The sequence below is a fragment of the Hermetia illucens genome, chromosome 6, assembly GCF_905115235.1.
Source record: "Hermetia illucens chromosome 6, iHerIll2.2.curated.20191125, whole genome shotgun sequence".
Taxonomy (NCBI): Eukaryota; Metazoa; Arthropoda; class Insecta; order Diptera; family Stratiomyidae; genus Hermetia; species Hermetia illucens.
The window spans coordinates 38453205-38470406 of NC_051854.1; the positions used below are offsets into that span (position 1 = coordinate 38453205).

General features: G+C 45.1%; 1 protein-coding gene across 1 annotated transcript in view; it reads left to right on the plus strand.

Annotated features, from left to right (window-relative positions):
• Window positions 1-17202, plus strand: part of LOC119659534 (glucose dehydrogenase [FAD, quinone]) — a 240024-nt gene that overhangs the window by 143542 nt on the left and 79280 nt on the right. Inside the window, exons 3-4 of the mRNA XM_038067675.1 lie at window positions 9457-9628; window positions 9764-9884. Coding sequence (XP_037923603.1) covers window positions 9473-9628; window positions 9764-9884 — 277 coding nt within the window. The 5' untranslated portion in view covers window positions 9457-9472. The remainder of the gene's footprint in view (window positions 1-9456; window positions 9629-9763; window positions 9885-17202) is intronic.

A 17202-nucleotide genomic window follows, 5' to 3' on the forward strand; every position in this document is an offset into this window, starting at 1 on the left:
TCCAAGTTTCGCCCTGGGACCTATACTACCCTTTGACCGCGCTGCACCGAGGTGGCATCTCGGAGAATTTCGGGGTCCTAACCGAAGTCCACCAGGGTTACACCCTGTCACCGATATTATTTCTTCTTCCTATCGGTAACGTTCTTTGTGTTGTCTTGTGCGAAGGGCGTGAAGGAATTCAATGGACGTTAGAAACACCACGACTATACTGATGATATCTGTTTGCTTTCTCACCGCATCATGGAGCTTGGCCAAATGGTTCTCGATGTGGAAAGAGAGGCAAATAGAGTTGGACTGAAGATAAACACCAACAAAACCAAGGTTCTCCATCTGACGGGTCATCGCACTCTCCCTATATGCATTAATGAGCAGAGCATCAAAGGGGTCGATCAATTTGTATATCAAACAAACGTGGTTTCTGCCGGCGGTGGCACCGAACCAGATGTTGTACGACTCAATAACAACGATAGATCCGCTTTCACTGCTCTGTCTGAAATCTTTCTCAACACTAAGGTCAAGTTGAAACAGTTCTATGCTAGTGTTATTTCTGTGTTTCTATATGGGAGTAGCATATGGAAACTGAATTAAACTGTTACTTAAAAGCTCCACGCTTTCGTTAATACCTGTCTGCGTCGTATCATCGGAGTATGCTGACACTATCTCAAACGAACAACTTGGTCAGTCCACGGGCTTGGTACTCATATTCGATGTGATACGAAGACGTGGAGAAGAAATGGCAGTGGATAAGTCACACATTAAATAGGGGAGACAATTGTATTGCATACTATGCCATTCAGTGGAATCCGGCCGACGATCGGGTCGCCACAAGAGCACTTGGCGCAGCACAGTAGAGGAGGAGTGCGAGCGTCTCGAAAAGTCGTGGGGGTGCTGAAAAGCATTTCAGGTAACCGCGAGCGATGGCGTATGGCCACCAAGGGGTGAAGGGCAATAATATATGACCAGTAACTTCTCAACCGACTTAGACAAAAAGTGAAACTTGCTCCGAAAAATGTCGATTGATACCAATGGCACTCTCCTATTAAAATTTACTCAAACAGTAATGTCTGGTTGGTCATAATTATTACGAAATGTGAAATAATTTTTATTTAAATATTATGCAATTTAGCGATTTGCCACTGGTAATAAAATGGCGGTTTGCACGATTGTTAAAAAAATATTACTTTAAATATGTAAGTCATATTAGAAACAAGCAAACACATCGGTATTGCATTGAGCCACGTTTAGAGGATATAGATACATATGTACTTATGCACAGCAGAAGATCAGCAAAAAAGATCATGATTGCTATTCGAAGTACGGGTACATACCTATTCTCTTTTAGCTAGAAATCGATGGCTTTTTCGCGATCTTTCTTCATATCACGACACAACATCCTCGACATTTAAAGATGAAAGATGCTTCTCGCATCTATGATTCATTTTAGAAGCGAAAAGTGAACATCTCGATGGAGCGAAGTTGGAAAGTGAAATTGGTCACAAACCTGAAAGTTTGCACGCACAGAAAACTAACTTCGAGCTCTTCTGAGCCAGCAACTATTTTATGCAAATACCACACAAATTTGCAATGAACAATTGAACTCAGATGTCAGGATTTTGACTATCTTTCCTAGCAAATCATCGGTTTTTTATTCAATTCAAAAAAGATTATAAAGTACGGTATATCTAATAGGAGCAACATCTTTGTGCGCATAATTTACTTCAAATTATTTAAGTCCATTATGTACTTAATTGCATTTAACTTTTAAATTTAATTCGAAAAAGTGTTGGCTGGGAAATGGGTCGACAACAAAAATACCAGAAAATGGATGGGTTTAATGGAAGTGTTAACATTTTGCTTATTATACACATACATATATCCGTCGAGATTCATATTCATCCATTCATTTATGCCGAGATGCACGGATGCTGTGGAATCTTCTTCTACTCTCGAACCAGTTGTCTCACTATCATTTATTTATTCAATGCTCGAAACTCTGCCAGTGGGTATGATTCAGCTTTTCTATAATCCACTAACCTTTTGCTGTTTAATAATTCATGATGCACCATTAAATCTTCTCAGAGTGTTTACCTTGCTTATCGGGTGGAAAACTTAACTGGTCACGAGAGCAACTAGCTAACTTGGACTGTCTCAGGAAACTATTACACTTGCGTAAATTATAGACTTTAAATTAAATTAAGCAGCAACACAGGATGATTCGGTTGACTTGGATTAATATATCTAGCAGAAATAGTTCGGAGAAGGTGAAGAAATTCAATCTTTTTTAGGACAATCTCCAATCTCAAGAAGGAATAAAACTAGATGGAAAATTGAGAAATAATCGAGACCCAGTTTCGGGAAACCCCATGGTTTTGAGCATATCATCGCATCCCAATTAATAGAGCCATTTCATAGAAACCCAGTGACGGCTTTGAAACTACCCTGCGACAATGAGTAAACGTGATATCCACGATATCCACAGATACGCCATCAACATAAAATTCATCCGAAGCATCGTTGTCTGGCATTTGCAAGAGGCATTCGGCGTATGAGGCGAACCTCTACTAACCTGGTTGACATACTTTTTTATGAAGATTTTGATTTGTAACGAATGCAGCAAAGTAGATAACTATTAGTTCGCATTTTTATCCAATGGTTGATGTTAATATATTACGCAATAATAGGCACACGTTAATTTCGATCCAGATACAGTTTAGACTATATACAGATTCGTCTGAATGCGAAAAGGCTAACAAACGGGATCTCGGAGAAATTTACTTGTTTTCAGCTAACCGGATAATGGTAGCATGTAGTGATATAATTAAAATGTAGTTCGCATATCAAGTGCCAGCCTTACTTGCTAAGTTACTTGTCATCGAATTTAAATACTTTGAAGAAATATATCTTTAGACATAAATTTCAAATTCTGAGTATCTCTATAACGCCACAACCTGCAGGTTTCGAAACTGGCTGCCTTCCATGGACTCAAATCACTGACCAAGCTCCATATTTGCGCCTAGTAATGATAAGTTATCAACATCGATCTACTACCCACCCGATAACCAGCCCGGCGATCGCACATGTGTCCTTCGCAAACGCAACTCGCAACTGCAACCTATAACTCGCACCCATTCGGCAATCCCTAAAACCATCTCCAATCCCGGGTTCCTGGAGTTCACTAGGAAATCCCGGGAATTCCTCCAGATGTTTAACGCATTGGTCGGTATCCTGACATCCAGTAATAGACCTAGGATAACAGAATTAAACATCAACTTTATTATCAGCCGAGTTCGCAAATTCTAGTTGGAGCTATTCCTGGGCGAACTTAAACCCAATATTATTCTCCTCTGTGAAACCAGGTTGAACTATAGGTACAACCCCAATTTTCCTAGTTTCAATCTTTTCCGTACGGACCGACACCAACCCAAACCCCAAGGCTGCAACACCTGTGGTGGTGTCCTCATTCTCATATTCGAGAAATTCACTCTCACCGCGGTCTTCGCAGGGTCCATCTTCTGCGCTGATCAGTACAAAAAAAGTCCATTTCTTCTGCACGTCCCAAATCCCGCACATTCGGCAAACCCTCGATCTCAATAATTGGTACAGACACTGGACTTGGTTCGATGTACGGGCGAAACAGAACGGAGCGTGCCTCCACCAAATCATATTCCAGTATCGCAACATCCAACTCCCCGATAGAACCATACAACCTAACAACCTACCCCACCGTCAGTCTATGACTGCCGGCAAGCCGACTGGAACCGCATAAATGCAGCGCTTTTTTCAACCCGTCTAATTTTCCTCCAATAGCTAAGTCTGCCACGATTCCATCAACCTCGCATTTCGTCAATGAACTGTTCCTTAAGTTACAACAATCTGATCTTCCTCTCCAGTAATATTTTTCATCATCATTATCAACGGCGCAACAACCGGCACCCGGTCTAGACCGGTCTTAATAAAGAAATCCAGACATCCCGGTTTGGCGCCGAAGTCAGGCAGGATCTGCCTCGTCTTCCTTTTCTACCATATATATTGCCCTTATAGACTTTTCGAGCTGGGTCATCCTCATCCATACGGATTAAGAGACCCGCCCACCGCATCCTGTTAAACCAGATTTTATCCATAACTTGACAGTCGTGGAATCGCTCATAGATTTTATCGTTATGTAGGCTACGGAGTAGTCCATTCTTACATAGGGCCCCGAAAATTCTTCGGAGGATTCTTCTCTCGAACACAGCCAAGAGTTTGCAATTTTTCTAGCTAAAGACCTAGGTCTCCGAGGAATACATGAGGACTGGCAAGATCATGGTCTTGCACAGTAAAAGCTTTGACCCTATTTCGAACAAAACAGTTTATGTATGCTGAAATAGGCTCTGTTGACTTGCAACAACCGTGCATGATGTTGTTGGTTGGTTGGGTTTTTGGTTCTGACGTTGCCACCATATATTTTGTCTTGTCTTGTGCAGCCCAAGATCTCGCGCCAATCAGTGCCTGCTCGACCTGGATGAAGGCAGTTCGTACAACTCAGGCCGTTCTTCCCATGATATCCGTATCCTTAAAGAAGATCGTGCCTCTCGCATTTACCTCAGCATCAGGGATGACTTTTCCAGAGCCAGGTTAAATAGGACGCATGATAGGGCATCCCCTTGTCTTACACCGTTGTTGACGTCGAATGGTCTCGAGAGTGATCCTATTGCTTTTATCTGGCCTCGCACATTGGTCAGGGTCAGCCTAGTCAATTTTATCAATGTTTTCGGGATGCCGAATTCTCTCATGGCCGTGCATAGTTTTACCCTGGCTATGCTATCATAGGTGTCCTTAAAGTCTATGAAAAGATAATGCAACTAATGTCCATATTCCAACAACTTTTCCATCGCTTACCGGCGAGAGAAAATCTGATCTGTTGCTGATTTGACTGGAGTGAAGCATCTTTGGTATGGACCAATGATATTCCGGGCATATGGGGCTATCCAGCCTAGAAAGATAGCGGATAATATCTTATAATGGTACTCAGCAACGTGATGCCTCTATAATTGCTGCACTGTGTAATATCTCCCTTTTTATGTATGGGACAAATAATGGTTCTCTGACAGTCGTCAGACATTGATTCGCTGTCCCACACTTTAAGCACAAATTAATGAACCACTTGGTGTAATTGGTCGCCTCCATATTTAACCAATTCGGCTGTAATTCCATCGGCTTCTGGCGACTTATGATTTTTAAGCCTATGAATTGAACGGACTGTTTGTTCTATACTTGGTGGTGGCAGTATTTGTCCATCGACCTCCAACTCGCCGCTGTTCTGGTTATTCAGTAGTTCATCAAAGTACTCAACCCATCGCTCCAATATGTCAATTCTGTCGCAAATCAGATTCCCCTCTTTGTCTCGGCAGCATGAGCATCGTGGTGTATAAGGCTTCATCCCGCTGACTTGCTGGTAAAACTTCCGCGCCTGATGCGGTTGCTCCCTATACTTTTCGAGTTCACAGACTTGTTGGTTCCCCCAAGCTTCCTTTTCCGTCTGTAAAGTCGCTTCTCTGCTCGACGGAGTTCGTGATAAATCTCTGCACGTGCCCGCGTTCTTTGAGAATGCAACATTACTCGGTATGCGGCATTCTTCCGTTCCGTTGCTAGCTTATATTCATCGTCAAACCAGCCGTTCCGACTCCTTTTGCGGCTGGGGCCAAGTATATTTGTGGCCGTATCCATGACAACGTTCTTCAGGTGGTTGTGAAGATCATTTGTTGATGCTTCATCTCCAGGTCCTGTGTTGACTGCGGTTGTTGCTGCATCCATTTCCCTCTTATAGGTGTCGCGGAGGGCTGTGCTGTGGATGACTTCAGTATTCAGTCTCAACTGATTGTCAGAGGGGATTGTAGGTGGTGTCGTAATTCGAGCTCGGAGCACCATGCCAATGAGATAGTGGTCTGAGTCTATATTGCCCCCCCCCCCCTATATGTTCTGACATTTATCAAGGCTGAGAGGTGGCGACCTATATTTGTGAACCCCTTTCCGCGCGACGTTATCATTGGTGGCCCTATGTAAGCTATGGGAGCCGACGTATCGCCTGAATGCGGGCTCTATCTCTACTTGACTGTTGAAATCTCCAAATAAGATTTTGATATCATATCGTAAAAGTATTGGTACAGCAAGAAAATTGAACCAATTTAAATGAAAAAAAACCAACCAAATTGAGTTTTAATGTTATGTACGCAATTGTAAGAAAACAACAGACAGACAGCCAGATCTGGCCGGAACCCGGCTTCGCAAGACTGTTTCACAGCCAAGACACGAAACACAAAAGCTTGTCAGGAAACCCATTGACGATTGAACCGTACACTTACAGGTACAAAAGAAAAAAAAGGAAGAATCCCCCGCCAAAATATCGGCCAATGCTGGGGTAAAAGGAGCCAACAACCAAAGGGATCCGAGCTCAAGTTGGACTTTGGTTAAAACAAGGAAGGAGCGGGGTGTAACAAGGAGAATGATTACGAAACGAAACCGCCAAGAAGCGCTGATAATAACAGCAAAAGAGGATATGTTTTATGCTGATATTATGCTGATCCTACGCTGAAGGAGCCTAATGGCAATGTAACACGAATTAGGCGAAAACAAAAAGGAGAATTGCTGTTTGAACTATCGAAGGAAAAGAAGGATCGCGCTGAATATAGAGGCTTCACTCGGCGAGCATGCGACCGTCCCCGTAATTCGGCCAATGGTTACGATGGAGTGTAAAGATCTTGACGAGGTTACTATCAAGGAGGAAATTTATGTAGCTCTCAAACACCAATTACGACTGGAGGAAACGGACACCAAGAGCCTAAGGAGAGCGTGTCCGGAAACGGACATCAAGAGCCTAAGGAGAGCGTACGATAAAACGCAGACAGCGACTCTAACTATGTTTGTGACTTCAGCTACAAAACCACTATCTGCGAGTAAAGTCTGGTTCGGTTGGATCGTGTGCAGAATACGCAAGCAAATTTCACTAAAAAAGTGTTTCAAATGTCTTGGATTCGAACATATGGCGAAGAATTTCACTAGCACCACTGATAAATCCAAACTGTGTCAAAAATGAGGGGGAAATGAGAGGAAAATCATTTGGCGAAGGACTCCAATAAGAGCCCTCACTGCCTTCTATGCAGGGATCTCAAAGATCGCGATTGCAATCACATAACGGGTAGTACCAGGTGTCCATCCTACAGGATTGCTTTAAGTACCCTTCGTAAATGAGAGTCATGCAGCTGAATCTAAATCATTACCAACCAACCCAGGACCTGCTGACACAAAAGTATATAAAGAGGAAATCGATGTTGCTATTGTTTGCGAATAATACAAAAGCCTCCATCAAAGAGTTTGGGAAGCAGATATAAGTGAAAAGGCTGCGGTCTGGGCTTGTGGTAATCGAGCCTTTCAGTAAGCAATGAAACGCAAAAACGATTTTGTGAGGGTTAAGATGGATGACCTCCACATTTACAGCTATTATGCTGCTCCAAGTATGGCAATACTAGAGTATTTCAGCATGCTAGATAGACTAGCAAGAGACGCCAAAGATCGCAATCCCAAAATTATTGCTGGCGAATTCAACGCTTTGACAATGGAGTGGGGAAGCCGGGAAACAAACAAAAGGTTTTCTCCTGTATAAACGTCACCCTTGCCAATATCGGAAGCGTAAACACTTTCAGGCGTGGAGAGCTAGGCTCCGTCGTGGGATCTTACTTTCATAAGTCAAGCGTCTACACTAGTATGTGCGCGAAGAATACACGCATAGCGAACACCAGACGATATATAATACTATTGATAAGGAACCCAAAACAATAAACCCGAAATGTCATACGGAATGCCTGAAAGCCAAAAGGCGGAGTCAACGCCGAAGAAACACGTCAGAATATGAACAAAGGTGTGTGTGTGTGTACATGGTGGGGGAGAGGCTACAGCTTCTGACCACTCAGGCCGTGTTAGCCCATTGTATTCCCCACCCCCATCTTCCGGATTTGTTAACGTATCGCAGAATTTCCGTTAGTGGATGTGATGCTACCCTTCGCAACTGGAGAACATCGGCACCAAAGAGTGAACTTGAACTGACTGCCGGAACTCAAAGCCGGGATTGCCTGCTAGAGCCACTTTAAGGCAGTCTCGTCAGTGCACTCCAAATGAAAAAGCCCATCGCGGAAACCTTGATTGTTAAATCGTGGCTTCGTTCCAGGCTCCACAGGCATTCCCGGAGGATGGTAATAAACAAAGGTACCTCAATTATAAACAGACACGCAAAAAGTTGCAATGGGTCATCACGAAAAGTAAAAATGATTGTTTCAAACTCTCTGTGAAGCAGACTCCGATCTATGGGGAGGAGCGTACAAGTCTGTTACGTCTGCAATAAAAGGCTAAAGGTCCCCTCCTATTACGTGCCCTGGATTGCTGTGGGAGATAATTTCAACATTGTTGCCCCGACATCCGCAACCTTCCCAGTGATACCAATGGGCACCGAAAATATTCCTACAGTGACCATGGACGAAGTTTTGGATACAGTGAAAAGGGTTCACGATTCCGCAGCCCCTGGTTTCATCAAATCCCAAACAAGGCGCTGAATCCGGCTATATCCAATATTGATAGTGGCGGTTATTTATCAAATAGGCAGTTTGGCTTCCGGAAGACCCGGTCAGTGGTTGAAGCTACCAAACTGATTTTTGAGTTCGAAGATGTATGTAATAACGCAGGATTTCCGCAAGGATCTATTCTGCGTTCTGTATTATGAAACTTAATGCATGATGGCGTTTTACGGCTACAAGTAGCTAGGCAAGCCATTGTCGTCAGATGACGGAGATGACGTTGACCTATTTACACAACTTCTAGACATTACATGTGTGAATACATAGATATATACCGCATTCAGGTAACCGAAATAATTAGAAGTCGACACTCCAGAAATTCACTTCAAAAAATCGATTTAAATTCACCTCTACCGCAAGAGATCACAGGCCGCGGACCCTGAAAAAGGCCGTGGCATTCTACCCGCAATATTCCTGATTGCAAATGAGTTACGCCAGAGCAATCGAAGCAGCTCCCAAATATAACAAAGGAAAGTCATTTCATTATTTATTGTTTTCAAAACCCATAATGAGAAAATCATGCATGCATTGGTCGGTAAAGCTTTATCTTATTCTAAAGATGAACCCCCAATGAATATAGTATTCATTTCATTGTAATTAAATTTGGTTACGCCATATTTTTTGTAGGCGCTTCAATGATACTTTATGGCAACAAGCCCATCCCATCAAGGCTTTAATTGCCACCAACTATCCATGGTTCAAACCTCTTCTTAGTAAAATTTAATTCACCAGGTATGGCTTCACCAGATAATTGCCGAGTTTATTACATCAAAAAAAAAGTTAACTGCAAAACCACTCCGCCTTCAGTAATCTAATCTTTCAAAATTGATAATGAATTTTATTTCTATTTCAGATAGAGGTTATTGGAGATGTCGTCGTGTAATTGTCCTGTGAGCGTGCCTACGGGGCCTACATTGTCAGCAGTATGTGGAGGAGGTCCTTTCATGCTGTTCATGGGTCTGCTCGAAGTCTTTATAAGATCCCAGTGTGATCTTGAGGATCCTTGCGGTAGAGCCAGTTCACGGGTGAGTTTCACTTCTCTCAAATGATCTATATCTTTCTCCTTTTACATAATAATAGTAACTCTTGGAACAAAACAGATAAAGATACAGTTTACATAGTTAACTAGCAACTGATTTGCATTTAACCATTTTCTTCAGTTTCGATCTGAACCCGATTATGAATACGATTTCATCGTGGTTGGCGGAGGCTCGGCGGGATCAGTGGTGGCTGCTCGACTGTCTGAAGTACCTCATTGGAAAGTTTTGTTAATTGAAGCTGGTAAGTGAGCAAATACTTCTAGAAAGTACCGAAAAGATTCATACAATTAGATAATATACATAAATCAATAATGTTTTCAAAGAAGATATAGACAACAGTCCACTGTGTTATTATTGCAAATATCTCTTACTTTACACACTCAAAAAATGAACAAAACGATCTTAGAAATAAAGTCGAACTAAATCTCACACGCGCCCGAGTATTTTAGATACGTCTATGATAAGAGCAAAGCAAACAAGCATTTATGGTATATTTGAACCAAGCTCACATATTCAACTATTCAAGTATGGGTAAACTATTTTGCAGATTAATGATCATCTATAAATTATATAATTGATTACACTGCCCTCCCACAAGAAGTGCGTTCCTTTTGTAACTTTCTATATCGTCGACCCTTTGATCAAGACCAATTTAATCTGAAATCAAGTGGCTACTTATAGGTAAGATGTTATTGACGAGTTTATTAAGATATTCATTCATACGCGTATGCGCTTGTAAAGATACTTCATATGAGACTAGCCGGAGACGGAAATCTGAGCTCTTCAGACGTGAATGGTGTCGTAGCTCTTCTCAGTCTGAACACTTGAGGAGCAGGCAAAGTGGGACAAATTTTTTTTTCAAGCGAATCTATATTTAATAATAAGAAAGGTGGAAAACTTTATGTCTCCAAAAAAAAAATTAAAGTTTCACCAGTCTTATAAAACGCCCTCTGGTTTCTCCACTCCTTACTAAAAATTGAGCTCCTCTGGAGGCTACGTTGCAAAGCCTGTTCAAGGACTTACTAAGTTATTGTAAATTATCTATGGAGCTAACCGAAAACTCCAACAGAACACAGATTTTTCATGTTACTATAGAGATACAGGAAATAAAATAGGGTGCCAACTTTCATATCATCATCAACGGCGCAACAACCGGTATCCGGTCTAGGCCTGCCTTAATAAGGAACTCCAGACATTTAACTTTAATATTAATTTCTTTGCAAACCACACTTTTAGGTACACCGGAACATAGACTGGGTTTTTACAATCAATACTCGATATATTTAACCATTAGACTTTATTAAATAATTTGTGTGACTGTATACTCGTTAGAGGCAGAAGAGACTCTCGCTTCATGTGTTTCTTTTCTGCCCCTAACTCATGGCACACTTTTCTCGCCGGTCCTCCACTCCCGTGGCGAGCTCCGCAAAGTGGGTAGATCCGCGCCATCTATTCGTTCGCATTCGCAACATTCGAAATAAATTTCGAATGCTGCGAATCCTGCCGCGCCACATCACTCCGCCCCCAGATGAAACCTAGGGGTTTCGGCGACGGATCCCGGAACTTCGTTCGCCGTCAATCCACAAAACGGTCACGACGCTGCTTCGGGGCGGACACGGGTTTCAGCCTGGACAGAGAGACCGCCTTCCTGCGTCCACCGATCTCGAGCTGGAAGAAATGTTCTCCCCGCTCGAGAACGCGGTACGGGCTCTCATATGGAGGCTGCAGCGGCTTCCGGACGGCATCCGTCCTGATCAGCACGTGCGTGCATGTGTCCAGTTCCTTGGGCGAACAAGCAGGTATGGACGAGTGTCGAGTGGGTGGTGGCGCTTTGATGCGTAGGAGATTGTCCCTCAGCAGACGCACCAACCCCGACTCCGTGAGACCCGATCTCTTGTCGAAGACCGGATCGCTTGGGAGTCTTGGGTTCTCCCCGTATACCAGCTCTACGGGGCTGGCAGCAAATTCCTCTCGTCGGGTTGAACGTAGGCCGAGTAGGACGAGAGGCAAGACTTGGGACCAGGACGGATCGTCACGTGCCATAATGGCGGCTTTCAGCGTCCGGTGCCAACGTTCCAGCATCCCATTGGATTGCGGGTGGTATGCAGTAGTCCGCTAGCGTTTAAAACCAAGGAGTTTGCCTAACTCGGAGAAAAGGGTGGACTCAAATTGCATTCCCTGGTCAGTGATGACCACTGCAGGGACGCCAAAGCGAGGTATCCACTCTCGACAGAGGGCTTCGGCACATGATTGCGCCGTAATGTCTTTCAGAGGTATTGCCTCAGGCCACCGCGTAAACCTGTCGATGATTGTGAGACAATACCTATAACCGTGCGATTCTCGCAAAGGCCCTACTATGTCGAGGTGTATCGTGTGGAAACGCTTGGTAGTGCGGGGGAATAAGCCCACTTCTTTCCTTACATGCCTGGAGACTTTACACTTTTGGCATGCGATGCACTCTCTGGCCCAGGAATTGATATCCTTGTTCATGGAGGGCCAGAAGTATTTTCCGGTGACTAATCGGTTTGTTGCCCTGATGCCGGGATGCGCCAAGTCGTGAACTGCGTGGAACACTTCCTTGCGAAATGTGGCCGGAATGTATGGCCGAGGTCCCTTTTCCGAGTCTTCGCAGCAGAGAGAGAGGTTTGAGCCGAAGATGGGCAACTCCCGAAATTTGTATTTGGGGTTGGATTTGAGGCTCTGAAATGCTGCGTCATCCTCCTGCGCCTTGGCAATAGCCGAGAAATCGAGTGAGGCGGGGATGTTAACCACGGAGACACGAGACAAAGCGTCAGCAACTATGTTGTCCTTGCCGGACACGTGCTGGATGTCAGACTGGCTTATAAAGCTCAGATGACGAAGCTGACGAGGGGACGCTTTGTCGGGCTTCTGTTTCAAAGCATACGTGAGAGGCTTATGGTCCGTGAACACTGTGAACGGCCTGCCTTCTAGGGAGAAACGGAAGTATTTGATGCTCAAATACGCGGCGAGCAGTTCGCGATCGTAGGTACTGTAGTTCGGTTGAGCGGAATTCAACTGCTTCGAGAAGAAGCTCAACGGCCGCCAAACTTGATCCACCTTTTGGTGAAGGGCAGCACCTACTGCGATGTCAGAGGCATCAACAAAAACGGCTAGGGGTGCATCTTGCAGAGGGAATGCCAAGAGTGTAGCGTCGGCCAATTGTTGACGGGATTTGTCAAACGCGCAGATAGCCTCTTCAGACCACACGATCTCTCGTGTGTCCTTAGTTTTGGGGCCAGAAAAGTACGCGTTCAAAATGGACTGGTGATGGGCGGCCTTGGGCAGGAAACGACGGTAGAAGTTCAGCATGCCCAAGAACCTCCTCAACTCCCTCACTGTCTTTGGACGCGGGAAGCTTGTTATCGCTTGCACCTTGTCTAGGTCGGGCTGTATTCCTTCAGGGGAAATGAAATGGCCGAGGAATCTCACTTGTTTTTGGAGAAATTTGCATTTCTCAACGTTTAGGACTAAACCGGCCTCAAGGAGACGTTGAAAAATGCACTCGAGATGGGCTAAGTGCTCAGACTCAGTGGAAGAAGCGACCAAAACATCATCCAAATATACGAAACAGAACTCGAGGTTTCGCAGGACTGAGTGAATGAACCTTTGAAAGGTTTGCGCCGCATTGCACAATCCGAAAGTCATCCGGGTGAACTCGAAGAGTCCAAAGGGTGTGCATATTGCCGTCTTTGGAAAGTCTTCAGGAGCTACTGGGATTTGGTGATAAGCCTTGGTTAAGTCCAAGGTCGAAAAGATGCGGCAATTCGCGAGGTGATGCGCAAAGTCGTGGATGAGTGGAATTGGATATCGGTCAGGAACAGTCTGTGCATTTAGCCTTCTGTGATCCCCACATGGGCGCCATTCGCCATTTGGCTTAGGGACCATATGCAGTGGGGAAGACCAACAGCTGTTTGAGGGCCTGCAGATACCCTGTTGAACGAGTTGTTCAAACTCTTTCCGTGCAATTGCCAGTTTCTGGGATGGTAGAGGACGCACCTTCGAGAAGATCGGGGAACCAGTAGTGATAATGTGGTGCTGCACATTGTGCTTCACTGGTTTGGAGAGACTACACTTGGTAGTAATCTGGCTGAACATTTGGAGAAGTGCCCGAACACGAGAGTCGGTAATGTCTTCTAAAAGAACGGAAAGATTATTGCCTGGGTGAGATACCATATGTCCCGACGAATTAAGGTTGGTCGTGGAATCTATAAGAGACTTGTTTTGCAAGTCCACCAGCAATCCATAGTGACACAGGAAGTCTAGTATGGAGAAGCTGACATCCGCCAGGATGAAACGCCACGAAAACGTCCTACGCAAGCCAAGACTCACGTCCACTTGCCTATACCCGTACGTGTTTATGCGGGAGGAATTTGCTGCCGCAAGTTTGAGCGGTTGTGGGAAAAGTTGATGTTGCCGAGGTACGGGAAGAACCGAAACCTCCGCACCAGTATCGATGAGGTAGCTGCGCTGCTGAGGGGGTCGAAAATAGTTAGGCGACGTGGCGCTGCGTTCTGGGTGGCCGTCGCCAAGACCCCCCGCGGACCTAGTTTTTTGCGGTAGTAGCGAATCTACACGGTAGCGTACATCTTGTCGCTTTATCCCCGAATCTGCGGTGGTACCAGCAAATCCCTCGGTCCGCGGACTGTCCTGACGACCTGTTACCTGATCGCCCTTTTCGCCGAACGCTGAGCGCCCAACGTCGCCCGCATCTCGGCCACACTGGCTGTTAAAGCGGCTATCTCGCGCCTCAAGTCACCCACCTCATCCGACGGTGGTTGAACGGCCGCCAAGGTTGGGCGTACGTACACCTCCTGCACCTGGTCGGCCGTCGCTGCCAGTTCCTCCAAGGAACCGGAGACGCAAGCGAGGATCTCCTGGGTGCCCTCCGGGAGCCGTCGCAGCCAGAGCGACTTGATCAGGTCATCGCCAATCTTGCTCCCACCCAATTGCCTCATTTCGCGAAGCAATTGGCTGGGAGTTTGATCACCCAACGTTAAACCCGCCAGCAAGTGGTCTAATTTTGCCGACCCGCTTGCCGACAGGCGCCTGATCAACTCGCTCTTGAGCTGTGTGTACGATGCCGACTTCACTATGTTGGACACCAGAAGAATAGACTCCTCGTCCAGGCCGACCACCGCGTAGTTGAAGCGGGTCGCGTCCGATGTGATGCCGGACATTTGGAACTGCGCTTCCAAATGCACGAACCACAGCTCCGGGTTCCGCCGCCAAAACGGAGGAACGCGTACGGCGAGGGCAGTCATTTGCGGGTCCGATGGGCCTGCCGCGTCTTTACTGTCAAACGACATCTCGAGTAACAAAAAAAAAAGTAATAGTTTTCAATGAACACCCGGTGAGTTTATGATGAAACGCGGTGAAGAAATTTTGCTCCGACACGGCAGGCCGCACCCACAAATGCACGCACGAACAGAGAAATGACGATCGAAGCGGACGCTCTCCAGCGCAGACCAAAAACACCACCAAGGAAACGGAGAACCCGAGATGTGAAACACCTAACGCCGTCTCTTGCAGCGATTTTCAATTATTATTATTGAAATATTATCACAATTTTAACTTTTAACAATTAAATTTGAAGATTGATTGCCAAATAATCTATAACCTAAGTTGCTATGTTGAAAGGTGGTCGCGCTCGTTGAATTTCTGATGCGGCAATAATGCTGGTGTCAGCTACGTTTGAGATGGTGATGGCTGCGGCTGCGGCGGCAACGATGGTGGCTGCGGCAGTGATGCTAACGTCTGGCGCTGCGGTGCTGGCGTCTGGGACTGCGGTGCTGATGTTTGGTTAACTTGATAAAACGCGCTCGAGATCAGAGGAAGAGAACGAGTCATCTGAGGTATCGGCTGCACAGGTTGTTCAATAGTTATGTTTACAGGTGAGGGTCCAGCCTCTCTTTCTTCACTTTGGATACTGATAGTACTAGGGCTTTGTGCTCTTCGGGGTCACCAATTTAACTTTAATATTAATTTCTTTGCAAACCACACTTTTAGGTACACCGGAACAGAGACTGGGTTTTTACAATCAATACTCGATATATTTAACCATTAGACTTTATTAAATAATTTGTGTGACTTTATTAAATAATTTGTGTGACTCTCGCTTCATGTGTTTCTTTTCTGCCCCTAACTCATGGCACACTTTTCTCGCCGGTCCTCCACTCCCGTGGCGAGCTCCGCAAAGTGGATAGATCCGCGCCATCTATTCGTTCGCATTCGCAACATTCGAAATAAATTTCGAATGCTGCGAATCCTGCCGCGCCACAGACACCCCGGTTTTGCACCAAGGTCCACCAATTCGATATCCCTAAAAGCTGCCTGGCGTCCTGACATACGCCATCGCTCCATCTCAGGCAGGGTCTGCCTCGTCTTCTTTTGCTACCATAGATATTGCCCTTATAGACTTTCCGGTGAAATCATCCTCATCGATACGGATTAAGTGACCCGCCCACCGTAACATATTGAGCCGGATTTTATCCACAACCGGACGGTCATGGTATCGCTCATAGATTTCGTCGTTATGTAGGCTACGGAATCGTCCATCCTCATGTAGGGGGCCAAAAATCCTTCGGAGGATTCTTCTCTCGAACGCGACCAAGAGTTCGTAATTCTTCTTGCTAAGAACCTGCTAAGTTTCCGAGAAATACATAAGGAGTGGCAAGATCATTGTCTTGTACAGTAAGAGCTTTGACTCTATGGTGAGACGTCTCGAGCGGGACAGTTTTTGTAAACTGAAATAGGCTCTGTTGGTTGCCAATAACGGTGCGCGGATTTCATCATCGTAGCTGTTATCGGTTATGATTTTCGACCCTAGATAGGAGAAATTATCAACGGTCTCAAAGTTGTAGTCTCCTATCTTTATTCTTCCCGTTTGACCAGTGCGCTTTGATGTTGTTGGTTAGTTAGTTTTTGGTGTTGACGTTGCCGCCATATACTTTAAGATGCTTTAGTTATTACAAAACCCTAAACACGTACCCCTTGGGCTATGATCAAGAACATCGTTTAAAGAAGCTTCCGTTTCGACAAATTATTATGGCACGATATGGAACACTGTCGTGGATATATTGGAAACTGACGCCCTGACTTTGGATGACTTAATAGGAAAGCCGAAAGTATCGGGCCTAGTTCCGTCTTCCAGCCCATCATGGAATCAGCCTGTTTTCTTTATCCTGCAAGTTGCAGAATCCTCGTCCATGGCAAACCACTTTCAATTTGGGTCTCCTTTGGCAGATTGAGTTCACAATCATAGGACATAAGCCCTTAGGGCTATAAGCTCCAAGTTGGAGGCAAAATTGAGTTTAGTCTTGATCTCAGTAACCGATAACGTGATATGGTAATCGTGTGAACACCACCAATCCTTGAAGTTACCACCTATACTTTCCTTTTCTACATGCCTAGCTTGTTTGGTGTGGTTAGATCTACTGCTTCTATCAACTAACGACACCGCGTAAGCACCTTATTTTCTGTTAGGAATTAGAAACCTTCAAAACACTCTAGCCTGGAAACGCCAGGTTGTGGGATTTTTA